This window comes from Sebastes fasciatus, chromosome 11 (assembly GCF_043250625.1).
Source record: "Sebastes fasciatus isolate fSebFas1 chromosome 11, fSebFas1.pri, whole genome shotgun sequence".
NCBI lineage: Eukaryota > Metazoa > Chordata > Actinopteri > Perciformes > Sebastidae > Sebastes > Sebastes fasciatus.
In genome coordinates, this window is record NC_133805.1 from 29,239,100 (window position 1) to 29,259,876 (window position 20,777).

The 20,777-nt window shown below is 40.5% G+C and overlaps 2 protein-coding genes and 1 non-coding gene across 4 annotated transcripts in view; all 3 read right to left on the reverse strand.

Moving 5' to 3' along the window:
• Positions 1-2,698: 2,698 nt before the first annotated feature.
• On the reverse strand, positions 2,699-2,772 carry trnar-ucu (transfer RNA arginine (anticodon UCU)). Its single transcript has one exon. It is a non-coding gene; the product is annotated as a tRNA-Arg (tRNA).
• A 1,588-nt stretch (positions 2,773-4,360) lies between these two features.
• On the reverse strand, positions 4,361-11,862 carry sdhc (succinate dehydrogenase complex, subunit C, integral membrane protein). The gene is made up of 6 exons (XM_074652141.1): positions 11,769-11,862; positions 10,270-10,329; positions 8,573-8,674; positions 7,121-7,182; positions 5,731-5,894; positions 4,361-4,619 (listed from the first exon to the last, which is right to left on the reverse strand). Exons 1-6 carry the CDS (start codon positions 11,783-11,785, stop codon positions 4,512-4,514), a joined length of 513 nt encoding a protein of 170 aa, XP_074508242.1. The 5' UTR covers positions 11,786-11,862; the 3' UTR covers positions 4,361-4,511.
• Positions 11,863-14,931: 3,069 nt separating this feature from the next.
• The window catches only part of atp1a2a (ATPase Na+/K+ transporting subunit alpha 2a), a 50,970-nt gene continuing 45,124 nt past the window's right edge, over positions 14,932-20,777 (reverse strand). For both annotated transcript variants that reach the window (XM_074652143.1, XM_074652144.1), the window contains exons 20-24: positions 20,104-20,249; positions 19,857-19,987; positions 18,367-18,468; positions 18,040-18,131; positions 14,932-15,298 (exon numbers count right to left, since the gene is read on the reverse strand). In XM_074652143.1, coding sequence (XP_074508244.1) covers positions 15,270-15,298; positions 18,040-18,131; positions 18,367-18,468; positions 19,857-19,987; positions 20,104-20,249 — 500 coding nt within the window. In that variant the 3' untranslated portion in view covers positions 14,932-15,269. The remainder of the gene's footprint in view (positions 15,299-18,039; positions 18,132-18,366; positions 18,469-19,856; positions 19,988-20,103; positions 20,250-20,777) is intronic.

Sequence of the window (20,777 nt, forward strand, 5' to 3'; positions counted from 1 at the left end):
AAAGACGAGAGAGGGAGGGGAGGGGACAAGGGAGGAGGGGGAGGGATGGAGGGAAGGGAGGGGATTTTAATACGATTTGGCCCGTACCATCGGGATAACAGGGCCAGAGCAAGGGGGCCTACTGGCTGAGAGCAACATGAAGGAGATGGAGCAGATAGACAAGTGTGTGAGGAATAACCATAATGGCTCTATATATACTCCACAGCGAGACTACACTGACCTTATCGTATACTTTAAGGGTATTTTATTATCTCCCTTGGTGGCACATATATATATATATATATATATATATATATATACTGTAGGCTCACTTTATCTAAAGGTTTGATATTGAGTAGGTATCATAGGTTTTAAGGCCTACATATCTCCCAAAATGAAGCAGCCGAGGTCATCTCAAGTTGATTGTCACGCTTCTCAGTAGCCTATAATGTTTCTTATCGCTAATATTATGGAGCTATTACCCCTATCTTGCAGATAGGCCCCGCTGCTATTTCCCGTAGGCCTGATAATTTGCAATATGGTAATAATATACTGAGTCTTTGGCCTTGTGGAGTTGTGGGACTTTTTTCTGTGTCACTTTATCTTCCTCGTATCCCTACAATATTGCTGTACGTTAAAGTTTCAGTATAGGCAGATTCTTTTTTTGGCATCATTGGGCCAAAACATCCATAATAACCTTTCAGCATATTGTAATTCAAGTGTTTTGAGAGACTTCTGCGCCTCCTCATGGCTCTGTTTTCAGGCTTTATGAAAATCTAGCCCTTGGCGGGAGACTTTGGCCAATCACAGGTCATTTCAGAGAGAGAGAGAGCGTTCATAATGAGCGTTCCTATTGGCCGAGCTCTGGCTGGTGGGCGGTGCTTGGTATTTCCTCGACAGATCTCAACATGGCTGCTAAACTTTCTCATTTTACAGGTAAACAGTACACTACAAGATGTTTCTGAAAACATTTTAGGAGAGAAATAGGCATTAGAGTAAAATAATATTGATTCATATTTGATCAGCGCTGCCTAGTTTGACCGTTTGATTGGAGTTTGCGAGGGATTGACAGCTGCTCAGACACGGCAAGGCTCCAGCCCGGCTCTGATTGGTTGTTTTCCTCCGGTCTGGGAAATCTTGCAGATGCCATTAGCACCGGACGACAACGGAGGACAACGGAGGACACCTGACCGAAGGACACCACCAGACCGGAGGACACCGGACCGGAGGACACAGAGGAACATGCACTACTGTCAGGATATAGTGACCGTTTTATGAAAATAACTTTTTTTAATCATATTTGTTCAATTTCTACCCACTGCAGCGATAAAACAGTGACTTCATTGTGACTTCCTGTCTCTTATCACCTCAAAATTTGCATAACACTCCCATAAAGTCTATACATCAGAAAGTTTATAACCTTAGAAATGGACAGTTTTTGCATAAACTTTATCATATTCTGACGTGTCATGCATCAGGCCCGTTTGGGAATCAGGATCCAAGGGATGGAGGAGGGAGGGAGGAAGGGAGGAAGGGGAGGAAGGGGAGGAAGGGGAGGAGGGGTTGTTCAACTTGCCAGAGAGGATTAAGGATTAGTTTTACTGGCGGATTAGGTCTGTGTGTGGGGAGGCATGATGGGGTTAAACATGGATGGCGGCAGCCGCACGACAGCCCAATCAGTGGTGACAAACTGAAAACTGGGGAGGTGGGTTTGAAGAAAATACAAAATAATAAAAAGCCATGGGGAGCCGGGAGGAGCTAGAGTCTGGGCGTTTTAGAGATCTTCAAGCAAGCAGCTGCTTTCCATACTGACAAGAAATAAGTAGGCCTAGTGCTGCTCTGGGCCTCCATGAAGGTTTTTTCAGATGCAAAGTCCACCTTCAGGGGTCCTTGAAAGGATTCCAGAAAGGTCCCCATGCAGTCTGATTTCAGTAAATTAAAAAACACATAATGACTATTGAATTCCTTATTCTCCAATTTTAACCACCAAGTTGTATAGTTATAGTCTGCAATTCAATACCAAATCTGCATCTTGAGATGCCACCATTTTCTGGCACTATGAGTCATTAATGTTCAAAGTAAACCGTTTTCTCTCCCTCTGTCTCTCTAAAACCAAATGGGAGAGTAGAAATGCAGCATCTGGCATCATTAAACACTTGTTATGAGGACGGAAAAAGGCTTTAAATGTTTTGTTGTTGGCGCTGCATTAGAAAGAAAGCTTTTGCTGTGGCTTAAATGAGTGGACAGCCCCAGGTGCTGGAGACCGTGCGCGAGCGAGAGAGCGTGCGCGCGTGTCCACTGACTTTCACACGACGCGGATGCTGAGCTGCGCGCGGTGTGGTGTGGTGTTGTCCTGCGGTGCCTACGTGATGACCGGATGCATTAAGGAGCGCAGCAACGAGCACGCAGCCTGGACAGTAATAGGCTGGTGACGAAGACCGTGCTGTGCTGCTACACCGGAGCTGTGCTTTCAGGGCTTTTTGAAAATCTGCATATTAATGCACTGACCTTTGCGCGCTGAAAAGGCTCGTCCATGTGAAATGTTCTGAAACAATTCAAGCCCCAGACGCACAGGGGCTCTGCAAGGTCTGTCTGATCTATCCATCCAGTCATTTCTGGACACAGAGCAGCCTTGTAAGATGCATTGTAGTTGCAAAAGCAATCTCTACTTTTTTTTCTCCCACCATCACTCATCCAAAAAGCCACATCCTTTCATCCACATCTCTGCCGGGACTCGAACCCGGAGCCTCTGGATTAGAAGTCCAGCGCGCTATTCCATTGCGCCACAGAGACTGTGCCACGTTTTTTTCGATCAAAAGCGGGTTTATACTCCCTCCCTCCCTCCCAGCTCCTGCTCTGTGCAGCATCCTCAGCATCCCTCAGCATCAGGACCCCAGCCCTGTGGATAATAAATTTGCCGCCCGGTAGGGGGTGCTGCCGCCGCGTAATCATTAGTCTCTCACGCCTCATAGAGCCCCCATGCTCTCCATCCCCCACTGCTTTCACACAGGTTATCTCGTTAAAACATCATAGTGGTGATATTATCAGAGCAAAACCAAACGATGGAACATCCTACATTGTGAATGCATCAATAAATATGAGGCAAAGTGTTCACTCTTTGCAGGGAATAGATCCAGTGAACAGGCCATGTTTTTTATTACCTAAATGTGGAAATAAGTCTACAGGGTTTGGTGTGAGCAGACTATACGCAAATCAAGTCTTAAACCCTGCAGAGTTTGAGCAATTTTCCTGTCCATCACAATAGAAAATTGCAGTCCGATAGATGTCTAGCTCTGATGGAAATGTGCCTATAACATGGATTAAACTCCACGTATAGGAATCATCTAGATGCCAAATTCACTGTAATCACCCAAAAAGTCACAAACAGAGAGCAATTTTGCAAGTGTTGTTTCTGTAGTGCCAATTATTTTGAGCTGGCAACCGTTAAATGGAGAGATGTTTGTCCAGCATCGGAGGGGATGTGGCTCTGAGGAGAATATATCAAAAGCATTAAATTAACTGGTGTTTTACAAACAGACAGTTATTGAAAACAGTTTGCCGAGTCCTTTATAAGCAATATGTTTGATCACATATGTGGTTGGCACAATTTATCAACAAAAAGTATTTTCCCTTCGAGCCACCGGTAACAAATTTAAGCTAAACCAGACTAAGTGGTCGTGTTGTGTCTGTGCAAGTTCAGTTGATCTAAACGGACACATTTTCAAACGAGCTGGTACGAAACAGTATGGGTGCCGTCTCCCCACAACGTTTACCGTTGTTTTCCCCCCTCCCCACGTGCACTTGTTACTGTACCCTGCATAAATGGAGTTGGATCTGACATTATATCATAGCTCTCTTTTATTCACACTGCACAGCGTAGCTCCTGTGTGGCTCAGTGGGAGGCGAGGCTGCCGGTGAGGAGCCGGTGAGGAGCCTGTTCACATACACGGCTTCCACCGCTGGACTGCCTCTCCACATTTCAGCCCCTCTCTTTCCCGATTTTAAAAAATGCATCTGAGCAGCTGCGGCCCGGAGAAGGTAAAATATGAATGACAGCCTACAGTAAACAGCCGCCCTGCAGACACAAACACAACATTCCTGTGCACTGAGACGATGGGCAGGCGGCACACAGTGACTGAGCACTGAGGGGCAAAGAAAAGTGATTAATGAATTTGACGTCACAGCACGATTAGATAAATTACATAAGCATGTAACATGTAGGACACGTCTAATTTTGGCTGCTAGTTGTTGTTCACACCACACAAGAACAAGTGTGAAATAAAACTGGGTCACATTTGCATGCACTTTGCACTCTTGCTGCATTTGATGACCCCAAAGAGTATAATTAATTCCAAGGGACAAAACATCACAACCATTTCTGCGTACAGCATAATATAATCCTTTATTCAATACTTTGATGAAATAGTGCCCGCAGTAGGCCAGAACAGAACATATACACAAATCTCCCACAGTCCACATTCCCTCCGACTCCCCTCCTCTTCTTTCCTTTCTGCTCATCTCTTGTTGTCTGCTCAGAGACAAAAAGCCACGGCTATGGAGGTGATGATGGACAGACCAATAACCGTGTAGCCGGTGCGGTAGACCTCTGGGATTCTGAAGCCCTTGCCAAGGTCCCACCACTGATTTAAATAATAATAAACAAATAAGAGAAAAGAGAGAGAGAAGAATATTTAGCACAGGAAACACCACCATACTATACATCATCTATGAAATCAGTAGAATGAGCAAACATACATGACAAAAATGAAAAAAATAAATTGCATAGAGATCTCTCTCCTTTAAAAAGCTTAAAGGATGGATAACTGGTATTCTTCAACCAGGACCCTATTTTCTCGTATTTTTGTGTTTAAGTGACAAACACTTATTAAACGGGTCCAGTATTGAGGGAGAACGCTGCAGCCACCAGCCACTAAACAAACTGTAATGTAATCATTAAGGGAAACCTGGAACCGTCAAGTTTATGTCCACTAAAAGTCCTCGTTTATGCCAGATTGTTATTGTAAGTGTCTGACAACATTATGGAAAGGACCCTACAGAGAAATTAAATGTTTTGTGAGTGAGAGTGAGAGGAGTGCCACGGGACACCGATGTTTTCAGTTTGTTGTGTTGGAGTACAGAAAGTGTAGCTTGGTGTTCTCTAAAAGATTTTCAACGTCATGGCTGAATATTTAGCTGATTTTGACAATGTGGATGCAACGCGAGATTTAAGAGTGAGGCTTCTCCGATCGAGACACACAATAACAAACGGACTGAATCAGCGAAAGGTGAGAAAAATGTTTCATTTCTTTGTAGGGTCCTTTCCATAATGTTGTCAGACACTTCTGATAACAATCGGAGCCTGTCAGTGGTAAAAAAACAAGCACTTTTAGTGGACGTAAATGACAGTGCCAGCTTGCCCCAGTAGCACCATTTTGCAGCCTGCGAGCAGCTGCAGTCTACAGCATTCTGACATTACCAGGTTGCCCCAAATTATGATATTACAGCTTGTTTAGCGGCTCGCGGCTCGCTGCTGCAGCGTTATCCCTCAATACTTGACCAGTTTCAAAAAGTGTTGTCCCCATTAGTCACTTAGACACAAAAACATGTGAAAATAGAGTCCAGGTTGAAAAATAACAAAGTGGTAACGGCCACAAATTAATCTCAAATATATTCAATATGGGTAAAAAAAGACAAACATTTGCTATAAATAAATAAATAAATAAATAAATAAATAAAATGATTAAGTCTTACCAAGTGGCGGATGCCGTTATAGGTGTGGAACGATACAGGGAAGGCGAGGCCAATCTTGGCCAACCCAATGAGATACGGGCCGACGGATAGCGAGTGGATCAAGTCCAGGTAGTGGGGGTAACCTCCCGGTAATACCAGCGCTGCCAAGGCAAAGGCTGAGATAGCTAGACACAGACAGAAGTAATGAGACCAGAGATTGGACCAGGTGTGGAAGTGAATGGGCAGTTAGAGAAAAATGTTGCACATGCAGGCATGCCTTTTAGAGAGAAAGCAATAAGTGAGAAATTAACACATGTCAAAGACCAACATGTAACTGCCATTTCTTTTGTTTTTTTTTGCTGGCTTAGTCTCCATGAGTCACCACACCACCAGACCCCACTGGCCAGGCATTTTTGAAACATCTGACTGTGTCTCTTATGTAAAGACTTTTTTCCCTGCAGACTAAATTAAATGAAGGCCAAACAATGGCTCTGTATCAAACAGACTCTTCATTGGCTGCCTGCGATGCAACTGCACTGAATGGTTCCTCTGTCTAAGCTTCCCTTTCTGTGCTGTCTGGATGATTAAAAGGCATAACAGCAGAGGAAACGTTCCTTGTTGAAACACATAACAGGTGTGAATCAACACAAACGGCACAGTTGCAAGCAAAAATGAACACCCGTTGCATATGTGAACAGATAACCTTTAAAAACATCACATTAATTCAGAATGTTACTTCCATATGCAAAATAGCATTGAAAGTTATAGAAGAAAGAGAGAAAGATACTTTTATATAAATCAATTTGGCTTGTACGAATCACTCCCAGAAGGTGATATTTTAAATTTACCATCCCTTTGCAAGGGAGCCGGAAAGTTGATTTCAGTGATTAAACACATGTGATGTTTGTTTGCTATGTGACTGTTTGTTGGCAGTTGAGGGTGCTGACCTTTATTGAACTCATTAGCATATAAACAAAATTGGACCCAGCTTTTACAGCGTGGTACATCAAGGTCAACAGTACGATGTCACAGCAACACAGGGCTCACACTTTACACCAGGCAAGTGAATAAAAGCTGTTAGCAGTCCAGTGTTAGACTTCAGTTTAACACGCAAAGGGTTGAATTGTATTGAACGACTTCTGTTTTTAAATGCTCTTAGCAGAAATCAATAGCGATGGACAAAAATGCCCTGAAGAGGTTTTCAGGGTCAATCAAAAGCTGACAGTGGCAGTAGAATAGCATCGCTTAAATAAACACATAAGACTCACACATGTATCATCAAGTATTTTTCTATGTGGGATAATTTGGGTATTTTTTAAGGACGAAATCAACTACAGAAGGAAGAAAATTCACAATAACATCTGACTATAACATTAGTCATGGATGACAAAGAAAAAAACAGATGTGTTACCTCCACTGAGCCCCACTCCAGTTCCTCTGAATGTGATGGACATCACCATGGGGACGGACCATCTGAATACACAAAGAAAATGCCACACATTTGTTAGAATGTAGGGATGGGTCATGATGTACGATTTTTCAAATAGTCGTTAAAAAAAAAAAAAATCTACTTGTTTATTTGACTATCGTCCCGTCTTAAAAATATATTTATTTTCCCTTGTTTTAACCTTTGCAGGCGCTGGTAGTACCGGTATTACTTCCAGTAAAACTTGTGTGTCACGTTCAGTTTGGCTCTTTTGTGTCAGCGCAGGTGTGTGTGTATGTGTATGTGTATGTATGTGCGTGCGTGCCCCTCAGTTTCAGCAGGTAGATCAGCTGTTCGAGCTGCGGAATATATCGTCATTCAAAGCCTACAGAAAATAAATGAAACTCACCAAAACTGTCTTTGTTTGTCTTTCCACTGACCTCTTCCACTGTTCTAACAATATGGTTGAAATAAACTCTTAATCCTCAGCTTTAAATGTGAAAATGTGAACATTTTCCCCCACCGTGTCGCTTTTCGAAAAATAATGGTCTAATTCCCAGTGATTATCGAATAGTATTTTTGTTTGGAATGCGCATGCCTACTAGAATGGCCGATATATGTGATTGAAACACAGTCCGAACCACAAGTCAAAGCGTTGAGCCTTCACTGACTTTTACTTGAATTTTTAAAACTGTTTTGTCTCAGGTTTGGCTCAGAGGCTGAAGTTGCATCACCGCAACATAGTACAGAAAGGAAAAAAAAAAAGGACTCTACGGGGTGTTTCAGCTGCAGGCTACTGTTAACTAAAAGTGGTTGAGACTCACAAGGCAAAGCTGCAAGCCATGGGAGGTATTTTTTTAAATTTCAAAAGAAAGTAAATGACATTTGACACTTTCACTACAGGTACAGCTCGAAAAAAAAAGCAAATGCTCTTTTACAGAGTAACTTAAAACAGGTGAAAGAGTACGATTTAAATCACTAGTGCCCTGACATAAATTATGATCCAGATGACAGACAAAATACAAACTGCAAAAAATTGAGCCAGGAAACTAGTATGAAATTACAAGGCACATACTGAATAGAAAGGTTTTCTTTACTTCAGGTTTTAGGATAATAACTGCCTGACAGTACAACGAGTTGCTCATTGAACTACATGTATTCAAAGGCATGAAAATCTCTGATAATGGTGGCTTGTCGTGCTGTTTTGTAAGAATTAAAAGAATAAAAAACACGGCATGATCTGAAAATTGACTTTAATTGTAGTATTATTTTCAACTTGGATAATGTGCTGCAGTAGATCTTAGTGTCTTTGAATTAATTATAAAACATAAATGAAGCGTATGATTTCACAGGAACAACGGAGTCTTCAGCATTCTTTATTTGAGATTATTTTCTGGACAAGACGCACGCTACACACATGTGACAGAGAGTACGTACTTGTAAATGGTGAGATGAGGAGACATGGGTCTGTTTAATTTGGCATTTTTGGCCCAAAACTTGTTCATCTCATCCTTGGCTGTGGTTCCCATTGGAGCCACACTGTAGGGAGAAAAAATGATTTAGAGTACAGAAGTTTACAGTAGAACAATTTATAGCACATAGGGGTTTTAGCTGTATTAGGGCTGTCAAAGTTAATAATGCGTTAAATTCGTTTTAATGCAACTATTTCTTAACGCATTAACACAACTTGTGATTTTTAACGTTGTAGCGGGCTCAGTTTTAAAGCTAGAGTGAAGATACTGCTTTGATATGAAACTACAAAAACGAAGGAATCCATTGGTACCAACCATGCATACTAACTAGCTAGATTATATACTAGTTTATATAACCATACCAGCTTGTAGCAAAGGAGGCTAAACAACGCTCCAAACTTACGCTAAATTTTGGCGAGGAAAAACTAGCATGGCCATTTTCAAAGGGATCCCTTGACCTCTGACCTCAAAATATGTGAATGAAAATGGGTTCTATGGGTACCCACAAATCTCCCCTTTACAGACATGCCCACTTTATGATAATCACATGCAGTTTTGGGCAAGTCACAGTCAAGTCAGCACACTGACACACTGACAGCTGTTGTAGCCTGTTGGGTTTGAGTTTGCCATGTTATGATTTGAGCATAATTTTTATGCTAAATGACTTGTGAGGGTTTCAGGACATATTTGTCATTGTTTTGTGTTAATTGATTTCCAATAATAAATATAAACATACATTTGCATAAAGCAAGCCTATTTGCCCTCTCCCATTAGGCGTATCGCGGTAGTCGGTGTTACCAGCATTACACGGTGGTCGGGCACACACCAATTACATTACGTACCCACCGCCCCCAGAGTCGTTTTGCTTTTTTTACAGAAATAAAACCCATTTAGTTCATTTTGGCGTATCAGCAGCATGTTATCAACAGATAGTCAGACGACGGGCGCTACAATCTGAAAGTGAATGCATCTTAAGAAATCAGCTCAGAGTAGCAGGTGTCATATTTCACACATATGGGACGAGAAAAAGTTGACAGACCGAGAGATGGCAGAGGATTTGGTGTCGAAGCAAAAAGCAAACGCTTATTTGGCAATATTTCAGATTTAATCCCAATGCTATAAGGGAACCACAACGTTAATGAGGCAATCGCCGCGAGGTGGATGGAGCGGTCACAGCCGGTGTGCAGCGCAGCGGTGCTAGGTCAACCCCTGCGGCCTCGCAGCAAAAGCTAAACCAGAGAGGCCAGACACACCACCACCCGACGTTAAAGAACAAAGTAAGCGCGCTACATATATTGAGCATCATCTTTTCTTGCAAAATGTCCAGTGTAATCGCTAACAACGGTGTTGTCACAAGTTTATTAACCGGTGGGAAAATTTCCTCACCATCACATCCCTAACTCCCATGTTGATAAGAGTATTAAATACTTGACAAATCTCCCTTTGAGGTAACATTTTGAAAAGAAAAAGAATGTGCAATTGATTGCGATTAACTATGGACAATCATGCGATTAATCACGATTAAATATTTGAATCAATTGACAGCCCCAGTACATAGGTTTTAGCATTTATCTGTATAATTACTATGAGTTGTAGCAGTGTATTTATGTGAATCACAGTGTCTCTTTATCTCTCACACAAGCACGCACACACACAACTTACTGTCTGTAGAGGACATTGTAGTGTGGTCTGGAGAGACAGACACCCTGACGGGCCAACGTCCTAAACACAAGAAACAAGTGTTACAATTTTACTTGCTCTCAGGATTTGTATGTCTGCAATCAAACAGAATAGAAGACAAACATACAGTATCTAGTACACATCAGGTTAAATTATGGATAATTTATAATAGTAGGACTGTTCCAAAATATGTCATTACTTTATCACATCTATTAATTAATCCACTTTAATGCTGTGAATGCTATAAATAATGCTGTATACACCAACACTACAAAGCAACCCATTCAACATACCATAACATTACTTATGCTGTCATAAACACACATATTCAATGTGGGAGGAGCCCTCCCGACTCAATCAGACGATGCTAACTCCAGTTTTGAGTCATACAGGCAAACCCAAGTCAATCTGATCGAGGAGAAGACTAACAGGTAAGGAATGTGCAGCCGTCAGTACCTGTTTTATAACTGTGCCAGATCTCTATCATGCGACAGAAGGAATAAAGTAACTTCTAAGGACACTGAAACATTGGTTAGATAAGCCTGAGAAGTGCTGCCCACATGGGTTATGCTGGGGGGTACCTGGGTACCAAGTGGGTATGGGCCCAAAATGGGCATCTTATCATGGGGGCTCACTTGGATCAACTAAGTTGGTCCCACATGGACTCCCCATGTGGGTCCTAGTTGGATCACTACTGGGAAATTAGTGCATGGGGCCAACATGGAAACTGTAGACAAACCCTCTTACAACTCACATTTTAGCCCATGTAGTCCCCACATAGAACTTAAAGCTGGGACCAAGATGGGTCTTTGGTATGTTGCCTAGTTGGGGCCCATAAAACACCCAGTGTAATCCTGCATGGAGTCCATGTGGGCAATTGACATTGGGTCATTATGGAACCCACAGACAATCCCATATAGGGCCCATTTCTCAGCCCATTTACTACCCACATACACATGTTGGCTGGGTGGGCTCACCTTCAACAGGCACCTAAGATCAATGCAGTGGACCAAGTTCGATCAACATCTAACGTGACTTAGTTAATAACGTTACACTGTTGGTAACATGTAGACATGTAGTTAGCTAAACTGTCAGCTGACTCCAAGCTAAACCAGACTAAACCATCCGGTTAGTACAGGACGCCTTGTCTATCTGCGGTCATATAACGTCCATATGAAGGCTAACAGCAGCAAATATCACCTTTAGAGTCTGTTATTATTATTATTATGAACGATACGAAGAGCCAGAGTCCACTCTCTGCTAGCGTTAGCCCGCTAGCTAACGTCAGCTGGCGCGGAGTGGCACAGTATTCATGTTAAAATAAAGACTATAAACCGAGATAAAAAGTCACACTCGGGCGGGTTGTCTTCAGCTGTAACAACGTCATGCTGTCTGTGTGTCTATTTCACATGATAACCCCGGAAAACGACACTAAAAGCTTTAACCCGAGTCAAAACAGCATGTCGCTCAGAGGTACTGACCTTAGCAGGAGCGCCATGTTTCACAAGTTGTGAGCGGAAGTGACGTCGACGGATGTTGTTGTTTTTCCGCCCGGTTATCTGAAACCTTGAAGGGTGTTTTTAAGGTCACCTTCGGTCACAGTCAGAGTGAGCTGAGGACGTCTAGTCGGTTAATGGACTTGTTGGTCTTTTACATCATATTATATTATTATATCACCACCAAATATTCCATCCTTGTGAGACTGTAAGGAAAAGTCTCTGTTGTCTCTCCCCTTTCCAGCTGCAATAAATAGTAAATATAGCTTATAAATAAATTATACATTTAAGTTTCAATAAAATAATGTATGATTAAAACTACTACAAGTACAATAACAAAAAAAAAAAAGATTTTATAAAATGGAAAAGTTGAATTCAAGAAGTAAATGTTATGGAAAAGGGAACTCACAAAATAAGGAATATGGAGGATGTTTTTGAGAAGAGATGGAGTCTAACAAAAGGAAAATATAGCTGCATGGGTAAACACGCATACACATATACATATGCTTGGAGGTGACGAGACGTGAAGGAGGATGCATGTGTGTGCTCATGTAAATGATTTTACTATATATTTGCGCCCCCCCCCCCCCCATTTTTATTTTCTATTTTTTTAATTTATTATTATTACTCTCTTATTTTTGTATTATTATTGTTTTTTGTGTGTGTTTTTTTGTTTTTGTTTCTTTTTTAATTCTATTTTTTCTTTTTATTATTATTATTATTATTTCTTTTCAATTTTGAATGTTGAAGTTGTTTTCTCTAGTGTACTTAATGAGTTTGTCTATAAGCTCAACTACTTAAAAAATGGTTTATAAACTATTGTAATAACCAACTGTAAATTGCATATATGAAAACAACCTCGAAAAAAGGGAAAAAATAAAGCATAAAAAAACTACTACAAAACTATTATTTACTTGCCTGGTTGAGTAATCGATTAGTTGATCAGCAAAAAATATTGGCAACTATTTTGATCATCAATTAATCATTAAAGTCTTTTTTTAAAGCAAAATTGCCACACATACTCTGGTTGTGGGGATTTTCTGCTTTTCTGTATGCTATGGGATAGACCAAACAACCAATTAATAAAAAATAAAAAAATAAGCACATGTATTAATAATGAAAATAATTGTTATACAAGTTATTTATAACACAACACAACCCCATAAAAAGATATCAAGGAATTGTAAAATTATAATCAATACAGTGTGCAACACAATTAAATGTACGACATGACAGTCCAAACTTAATCTATTTAACTACACCACCAACCTTTAAGAAGAAAATCTTTACATGACAAAAAATAAAATTCAACTCCCAGTTTTGGTATTCATTATACCCAACGCAACACCAAAATGGTCAATGTGACATTGAGATAGGAAAACATCGAAAAACGTGTAGCAGCACTCAAATCCACTGTCAGGAAAAATAAATGTATATGTATTTAAAAGAGCCACACACACAATCAGACATCTACAGTATATACACACTCATACAGATAGCAAACTGGTAGAAGGTTAATGATGCCCAGAAGCAGCCCTAGACTGGTTCCCAGTGGCCTGGTCCTATATTAATGTTGCATAAAATATAATAGAAGAGGCCATGTAGTACTCAAGGTTGGTTACATGAGTTGAAAACCCTTCCAACATTTCTTTACAATAGTTTTGACATTGCTTTTGACCTTATATTTAAAAGTTTCTGAACAATTATAGCCTCCCTTCCACAAAGAGCTGGTTCCAGAGCTGAACGACTTGGGAGGGAAATGCTCGGAAGCCTGTAAAATTTTTTTTGGGGCTATTTTGACAGCAAGGTAACGAGTGTCCAGTGAATAGAAGACAGGAGGACATACATAATGGATGATGAGATCAGGAAGATATGAGCATAGGCAGAGCCTGACTGACACTGGATTTTTAAGGCAGATACCAATATTTAGTTTTAAAAATATGATAACAATGTACATCGGACAAATTTTGAACATGAACAAATAACATTTTTGATTTGGGTGTTAAGGGGTAACTTTGGTATTTTTCAACCTGGACTGCATGTGATACCGACAACACAAGGCTCCCTTTACCGCCTGTATCAATCGCACCAGGCTTACAAGTGACTACCATGTAAACCCATCCGTGTCTATATTAAATGCTCAGAGAAAGTGGTGTCGTGGAGTGTGGTAACGTAGTTTGAAGAGCAAAAAAAATGGATGGATGTGTCCAAAAAACACCTTCATCCAGGAGACTGCTGTTCGTGTCCCCTTTGTGTTCACAAAGTTTAGGTTTCACTTTACAAATGTAGTGTAGTAGTAAAGTAAACCAAATCATGATGTTTTTTTCCTCAACCTAACTCAGTGGTTTTGATGCCAAAACCAAAGCAAGTGTTTTTGTTTTAATTCACAACAATAACCATGTGTTTACTACGACCGTAGTGGAGCATAATAGTTCGAAGCATTAGAAAGTGATGCTAAGGGGTCCTGACACAGTGTCAGTATGTAACAAGTTGGGATGAGAACCTGTTGGATACTCAGATTTCACAACGACACTTCTCCTTGAGTTGGACTTGGAGACAATAACAAACAGACGGGATCAAGAGAAAGGTATGAAAAAGGTTTTATTTCTGTGTAGAGTCCTTTCCATAATGTTGTCAGACCCTTCAAATAACACTCCGAGCCTGTCAGTGGCAAAAACAAGCACTTTTAGTGGACGTAACATTATATTGAAGCTGCCCTCACAGCTCGATTCGCAGCGGCCGGTTACAGCATTATCCCTCAGTACTGGACTAGTTTCAGAAAGTGTTTTCCCCGTTAGTCAGTTAGACACAAAAACATGGGAATATAGGGCCCAGGTTGAAAAATATTAAAGTTACCCTTTAAAGAATTGTGACCAAAATATGTTGAGAAGGACATTTTATATTTGAAAAATAAACGTATCAGTGCACTCTGGGGATTTATGTATTGGCAAACACAGTTTCTAAATCACCTTAGTCATATCTTGGCAATTTTGTACCGCAATTTTTTGTTACTGTACTTATTGGCTTGCATATACAAAGGCAGATCTAGTGATAAACTTGACAACTTGTTCAATATCTTCTCCCAATAAGGAATACTATGGACCACAACATCAATTAATAACAATTAAAATAAAACAATGGCCAGGCATATTTTGGAATACATTTTATTTGGTACAATTCACATGATGAACGACATTTGGTATTCCTCTATAGCCAAATGACTTTGGTAACAGTTTTTGTAAGGCACATACAGTATAGGTGTTCTGCTGGTTTCTGAGAAAACAAAAAGGAGAAACTCAAAGCACAATCAAAAGCCTATTTTGAGCAGTTATTTTTTTCATGATAATCAGATTTGTGAACTGATCCATGCAATATTACAACTGACACACACACGGTTCTACCCTCACAGGCACGCACAAATTCACATGTACGCATACGCACACACACTCTCACAGACACACAATTCAAATTGACATTTTCTGAATGTTAATAATATGTCTCCTTCTCCACCCAACCTGGAAGAGAGAGAGAGACAGAAAGAGAAAAAGAGGAAAAGTGTCAGAGACCAAAATGACAGGCGAGCAGTTTTCATAATAACCTTTTGTATCGCTCTATTTGTATTCATCTCGTTGTCTTTGTCTCTGTACATTTCCAAATGAATCCCCTTATAACTCTAAGAGTCTGATCAGCAGCCCGTGACACAGAGATTAACAGAAATGATTAACTGTCACGATAAATTGTATTTGTCTCCCCATGTCTTGGCCCTCATCAGCTGAAGCGTCGTGGCAGTGAACAGATTTGGAGCTATTGTAGTGTGTCCATATCATGTGTATGATCTTTGGGGCATATCTCAAGAGTCTTCATCAGCCTGCTTTAATTTCCTTTCTCATCATTCTCCACTGTTTCTGTTGGCGTTGGACAGGTATAATCTGCTTCATGGTGCAAGTTTAACATATGTTCACTGAGTTGTCGGAGTCCATAAAGATAGCTGCCTACATGTTAGACATTTCACACGCTGCTCAAGGATTTTACCTTCAGGCTAAAAGAAGAATCACTAAACGTTCTTTTGCAATAATTTATGATCATATTTCTTCACTGCTTCCATCAACAAAATTAGAAGTGGCTGACGTTTTTCACCCGTCTATTCACTAGCAAGATATATTAAAGGAGCAGTGTGTAAGATCTGGCGACATCTAGCGGTGAGGTTGCAGATTGCAACCGACTGAAACTTCTCCTGTGGGCCAAGCGTGAAGGAGAACTTCGGTGGCCGACTCAAAAATATGAAAATGTGTGTGTCCCTATCTAGAGCCAGTGTTTGGTTTGTCCGTTCTGGGCTACTGTTACAACATGACGGCTCTGTTTGTAGATATAAACGGCTCATTCTAAGGTAACGAAAACTCAGGAGATTATACACTAAAGAAAACATACTTATTAATTAAGGCTGTCAATTGATTCAAATATTTAGTCACGGTTAATCGCATGATTGTCCATAGTAATCGCTAATTTTTTATCTGTTCAAAATGTACCTTAAAGGGAGATTTGTCAAGTATTTAATACTCTTATCAACATGGGAGTGGGTAAATATGCTTGCTTTATGCAAATGTGTGTACATATTTATTATTGGAAATCAATTAATAACACAAAACAATGACAAATATTGTCCAGAAACCCTCACAGGTACTGCATTTAGCATAAACAAATATGCTCAAATCCTAACATAGAGAACTGCAGCCCAACAGGCAACAACAGCTGTCAGTGTGTCAGTGTGCTGACTTGACTATGACTTGCCCCAAACTTCATGTGATTATCATAAAGTGGGCATGTCTGTAAAGGGGAGACTCGTGGGTACCCAGAGAACCCATTTACATTCACATATCTTGAGGTCAGAGGTCAAGGGACCCCTTTGAAAATGGCCATGCCAGTTTTTCCTTGCCAAAATTTTGCGTAAGTTTGGAGCGTTATTTAACCTCCTTCACGACAAGCTGGTATGACATGACCAATGGATTTCTTAGGTTTTCTAGTTTCATATGATGCCAGCATCATCACTCTAGCCTTAAAACTGAGCCTGCTACAACCTCCGAAAGATCGATTGTGTTAATGCGTTAAAGAAATTAGTGCTGTTTAAACAAATTTCTGTTGACGCCTTATTATTGTTTTAACTTTGACCTATTATTAACTGACATCTCTATTATTACTAATATATTCCCTTTAAAAAGTTATAGAGGACTTGAGGTTGAAATCTAGTGCAGATGCAGCCTTTGGCCCAAGAATCAGATCAAATTCGATTCCAGTGGTGATGTGTGATTTTCACCACTGAACGTTGTCTTGTTTATTTGCCATGGTTTTATGCTCCATTTATCAAATTGAATTCCTGAGCAAAGTGCCAGACAGCAGCGCATTCACATGCTATTTTGTCGGGAATCAAACCTGGAAGACAAACAGTAATCAGTCAAGTGTTGCGGAGGCTGCAGCTTTTTGAAAGCTGGAGAATTGTTCAGCATTGAGTGGCTCGCTGGAAGCCTGCTGGTTTTCAGCAGCATTGGTTAAAGCTAGGGATTGATAGTAACTTTTAAATGGAAATTACCACAGTTCCTGCTTTATAATACATGAGGAAAAAATGACAATAACCGCATTAAAATCTGCCAGGAGAAAAATATGCAAATTTGAAAAATTTGCATCATGTACTTTGTCCCAAAAAACAAAAATGAAAGAGATTTCAATCTGACAGCTGGCAACCGTGTTGCAAACCCATGTTTTAAGAATTACATCAGAATTGCAGCTGACATCATTTGTCGTCAATAATCAACCATAATTATTACCAACATAATTGGTACCTGTACATTCCTTTCTGATCTCAGTTCAAAACAGTTCTATGTTGTTTTTATATAATGTTTGTGCTCGTTTTGCCTGACATTGAACTTGATCTTCAACTGCATGTCACCATCTGCCAAATGCCTGCTGGGATCTATCAGGTCAGATCAGCAGAGCAGAGCTGTGGCGACTCTGTCAATCAGTGTGTCTTTAAAGGAATGGACAGTCTACTTTTTTAAGGATGTGTATATAAGGACAGTAGGAAGACTGAGAGAGGAACAGAGGACGGGAGAAGAGGTCTTGATAGAAAAGGGCACATGTGGTTCCTGAGATAGCGGTGTCAATCTCTACACCATCACTTGGTAATCTTTTTTTCTTTCAGCTTATTAACGAGACAAAGAAGGTTGAAACCTTTTAATCTTGGTTTCTCTTAATAAGTGCTTACCTCCAGGGCTCCTCCTCAGAATGAATTTACGGACCTCATCATAAATGAAGATGAGAAGACTGTATGGGAAGGCACAGAACCACCACAGGGGCCTGAGAGGAAGAGAGATGGAATACAAGGGGGGCGGGGATGGATGGAGTAGCAGTGAGTCACAGGCAAATTGTTAAATTCATTGCAGCCATTTTTGAATATTAAGGATAACAACGTGGTGTTTAAGAAGATCACAGACTTCATTTAAAGTCGAGAGTGACAGGCTAATAGCAGCCTATTAGGTCTTTAAGAGGGTTATTTTTCGGTTCGGTGGAGATATGCATATGCAGAGCGTACTTCAGCGGGTACATGCGCAAGGCGATGTCCATCCCAGGGCAGTAGGAGAGGAAGGCAGCCAGAGCGGTCTCGACGAACAGACCGAAGATCAGGATTCGGTTCCTGTGGAACAGAAAAAAAGGAAAGGAAAAGGTTCAAACTGATCAGAAACACTTCAAAAATATACAAATCAATGTCACAAATTACGAACTTAAAGGGCCGGGCCATTATTTCTGAGTTTTTTGAGGTTTTTATACCATTCTGTAGCTTCCCTGTGGCGGTCCTGTATTCAAATCCAAACTTTCAAATTTTGGTCAAAGTAGCTATGTTTTAGCATCAAGATGCTATTTTGCCAAGCCCTTCTAAAAACCTTTTCCTACGTGACCTGATGTAGGCTTCTGAGTGATTACGTTGCTACATGTACAGAATATATATACATCCTTATAGTCAGTGTATTACCTACAGTAAATTTGAAGGCGGTTGGCATGCTCCCAGTTTGGAGAATCAGACAGGAGTACCGGCACAGAAGCTAAACAATGTAATGGGTTGGCTGGGATTCGGAGGTAGAGCAGGTCGTCCACCAATCGGACGGTCGGCGGTTCGATCCTCGGCTCCTCAGGTCACATGTCGAAGTGTCCTTGAGCAAGACACTTAACCTTTCTCCCCAAGTCTGAGCCATCGGTGTATGAATAAGTATTAACATTAGATCCTGATGGACCCTGCATGGCAACCTCTGCCATCAGTGTATGAATGTGTGTGTAAAGTGCTTTCAGTGGTCGGAAGACTAGAAAAGTGCTTTATAAATGCAAGTCCATTTCCTGTGGATGCCAAGTTTGTTCAGATCTGAAAGATCACACACAATGACACAAACAAACTTACTGATCGATGAAGTCGTAGACCAGCAACTCCCGTCTTCTACGAGGTAAAATTACTATTTTTTTTAATGGAGTCTGGTGGTTTTGAAGACAGCGATATAACAGCTTCAGTTCCCAGTTAGAATGGCATGTCTGATGGTAAGGTTAAGCGGTGGAAATATTTTAAATATAATGTACACTTAAACTGAATGTTTTTAGGTGCCTAAAATGTTTTTCTGCTGCTACTGTCCACAGCCGCTTTACCTCGTCATGAGACAGCCCTTTCCAACGGGGAACTGAAGCCGTTATATTGCTCTTTGCAAAGCCACCAGACTACATACACAAAAACAGTAATTTTACCACGCAGAACGCGGGAGTATACATACAACCCCACTTCAAAATATCCAAACTATCCCTCTCAGTTAATTCCAAAATTAACACAACTACCTTTGACTCGCATTATTCACAACCTTACTTATTTGCGTACTTTGGTAAACTACGTCACTGCTTTTTGCTAACAGCTGAGAGGGCGTTTTCATTTGAAAAAAAAAAAAAAACGCAGATGGACCCGCTCTTTAAAGGTGAATCTGCCTCCCTAACTACATGTTTATTTTACATCCTTCTATCCATCTTTTGCTCCAGCTCTCCCTCACTTACTTCATGCCCTGCTGAAAGAGGGAATTCCTCCTGGTCTTGCAGATGACAAGATCAGCCCATTGCACAACAACGATGCTGATGAAGAAGGAGGTGTGGCAGGTGAATTCAATGATCTTCCTCTGCTCGTAGGTCTGCAACGTCGAAACACACATTGTATTTATTATATGGGAATATTAGTATGTGTATGGGAAGTATGGGAATATTCAAAGGGTGTGCTGGTTTGTCTTTGTCTTCGCTCCGTCCTTACCCACTGCTGCCCATAGCTGTCCTCCAGATCGTTGACTCCGCGGTCGTCCCAGTTGATGCGGATACCTACCAGAAAACCTGGAAGGAAGCCGTTCTCAGCCAAAATCACAAAGTAGGTGAAAAAACCAGCAAGAGCCTGGATCATCCCTGGAAACAAGAAAAAATGTGCAAGAGATCAACGTCAAAACAGCTGTTCATCTATTCTCAGTGTTCTTAGTAAAGGTTACCTAAATATTATATTACATATTATGGCGGCGCTTTATTTTACGGGTCTGTAATTTCCTAATAATTTCCCAAATAGGTTTCCTGTAAAGAACTATGTCATTTGGTGGTAGTTTAGGGAACATAGACACTAAGTTCTGTTATTTCAGTTAGAGTTTAGCTGTTTGTGTTGAGTTTGTAAGGAGTTAAATAAATAAATAATTTGCATGTTTATCTGACCTGCTGTGCACTGACTAAATACTCTGTCCGTTACGCTAGCATTTAATTATAATCAGTTAATTCGAAGCGTACCAATTAAACAAAACCGAGAAGTTATTAAGAATTTATTAGGAGATTTCTGACCTGTAGAATAAAATATGATTTATTTTACTTGTGGTGTTTTGAAGACACTAATGTCATCGCTACTTAAACCATCATCACATTCATTTTGGGATATTAGTATAAATTACAGCT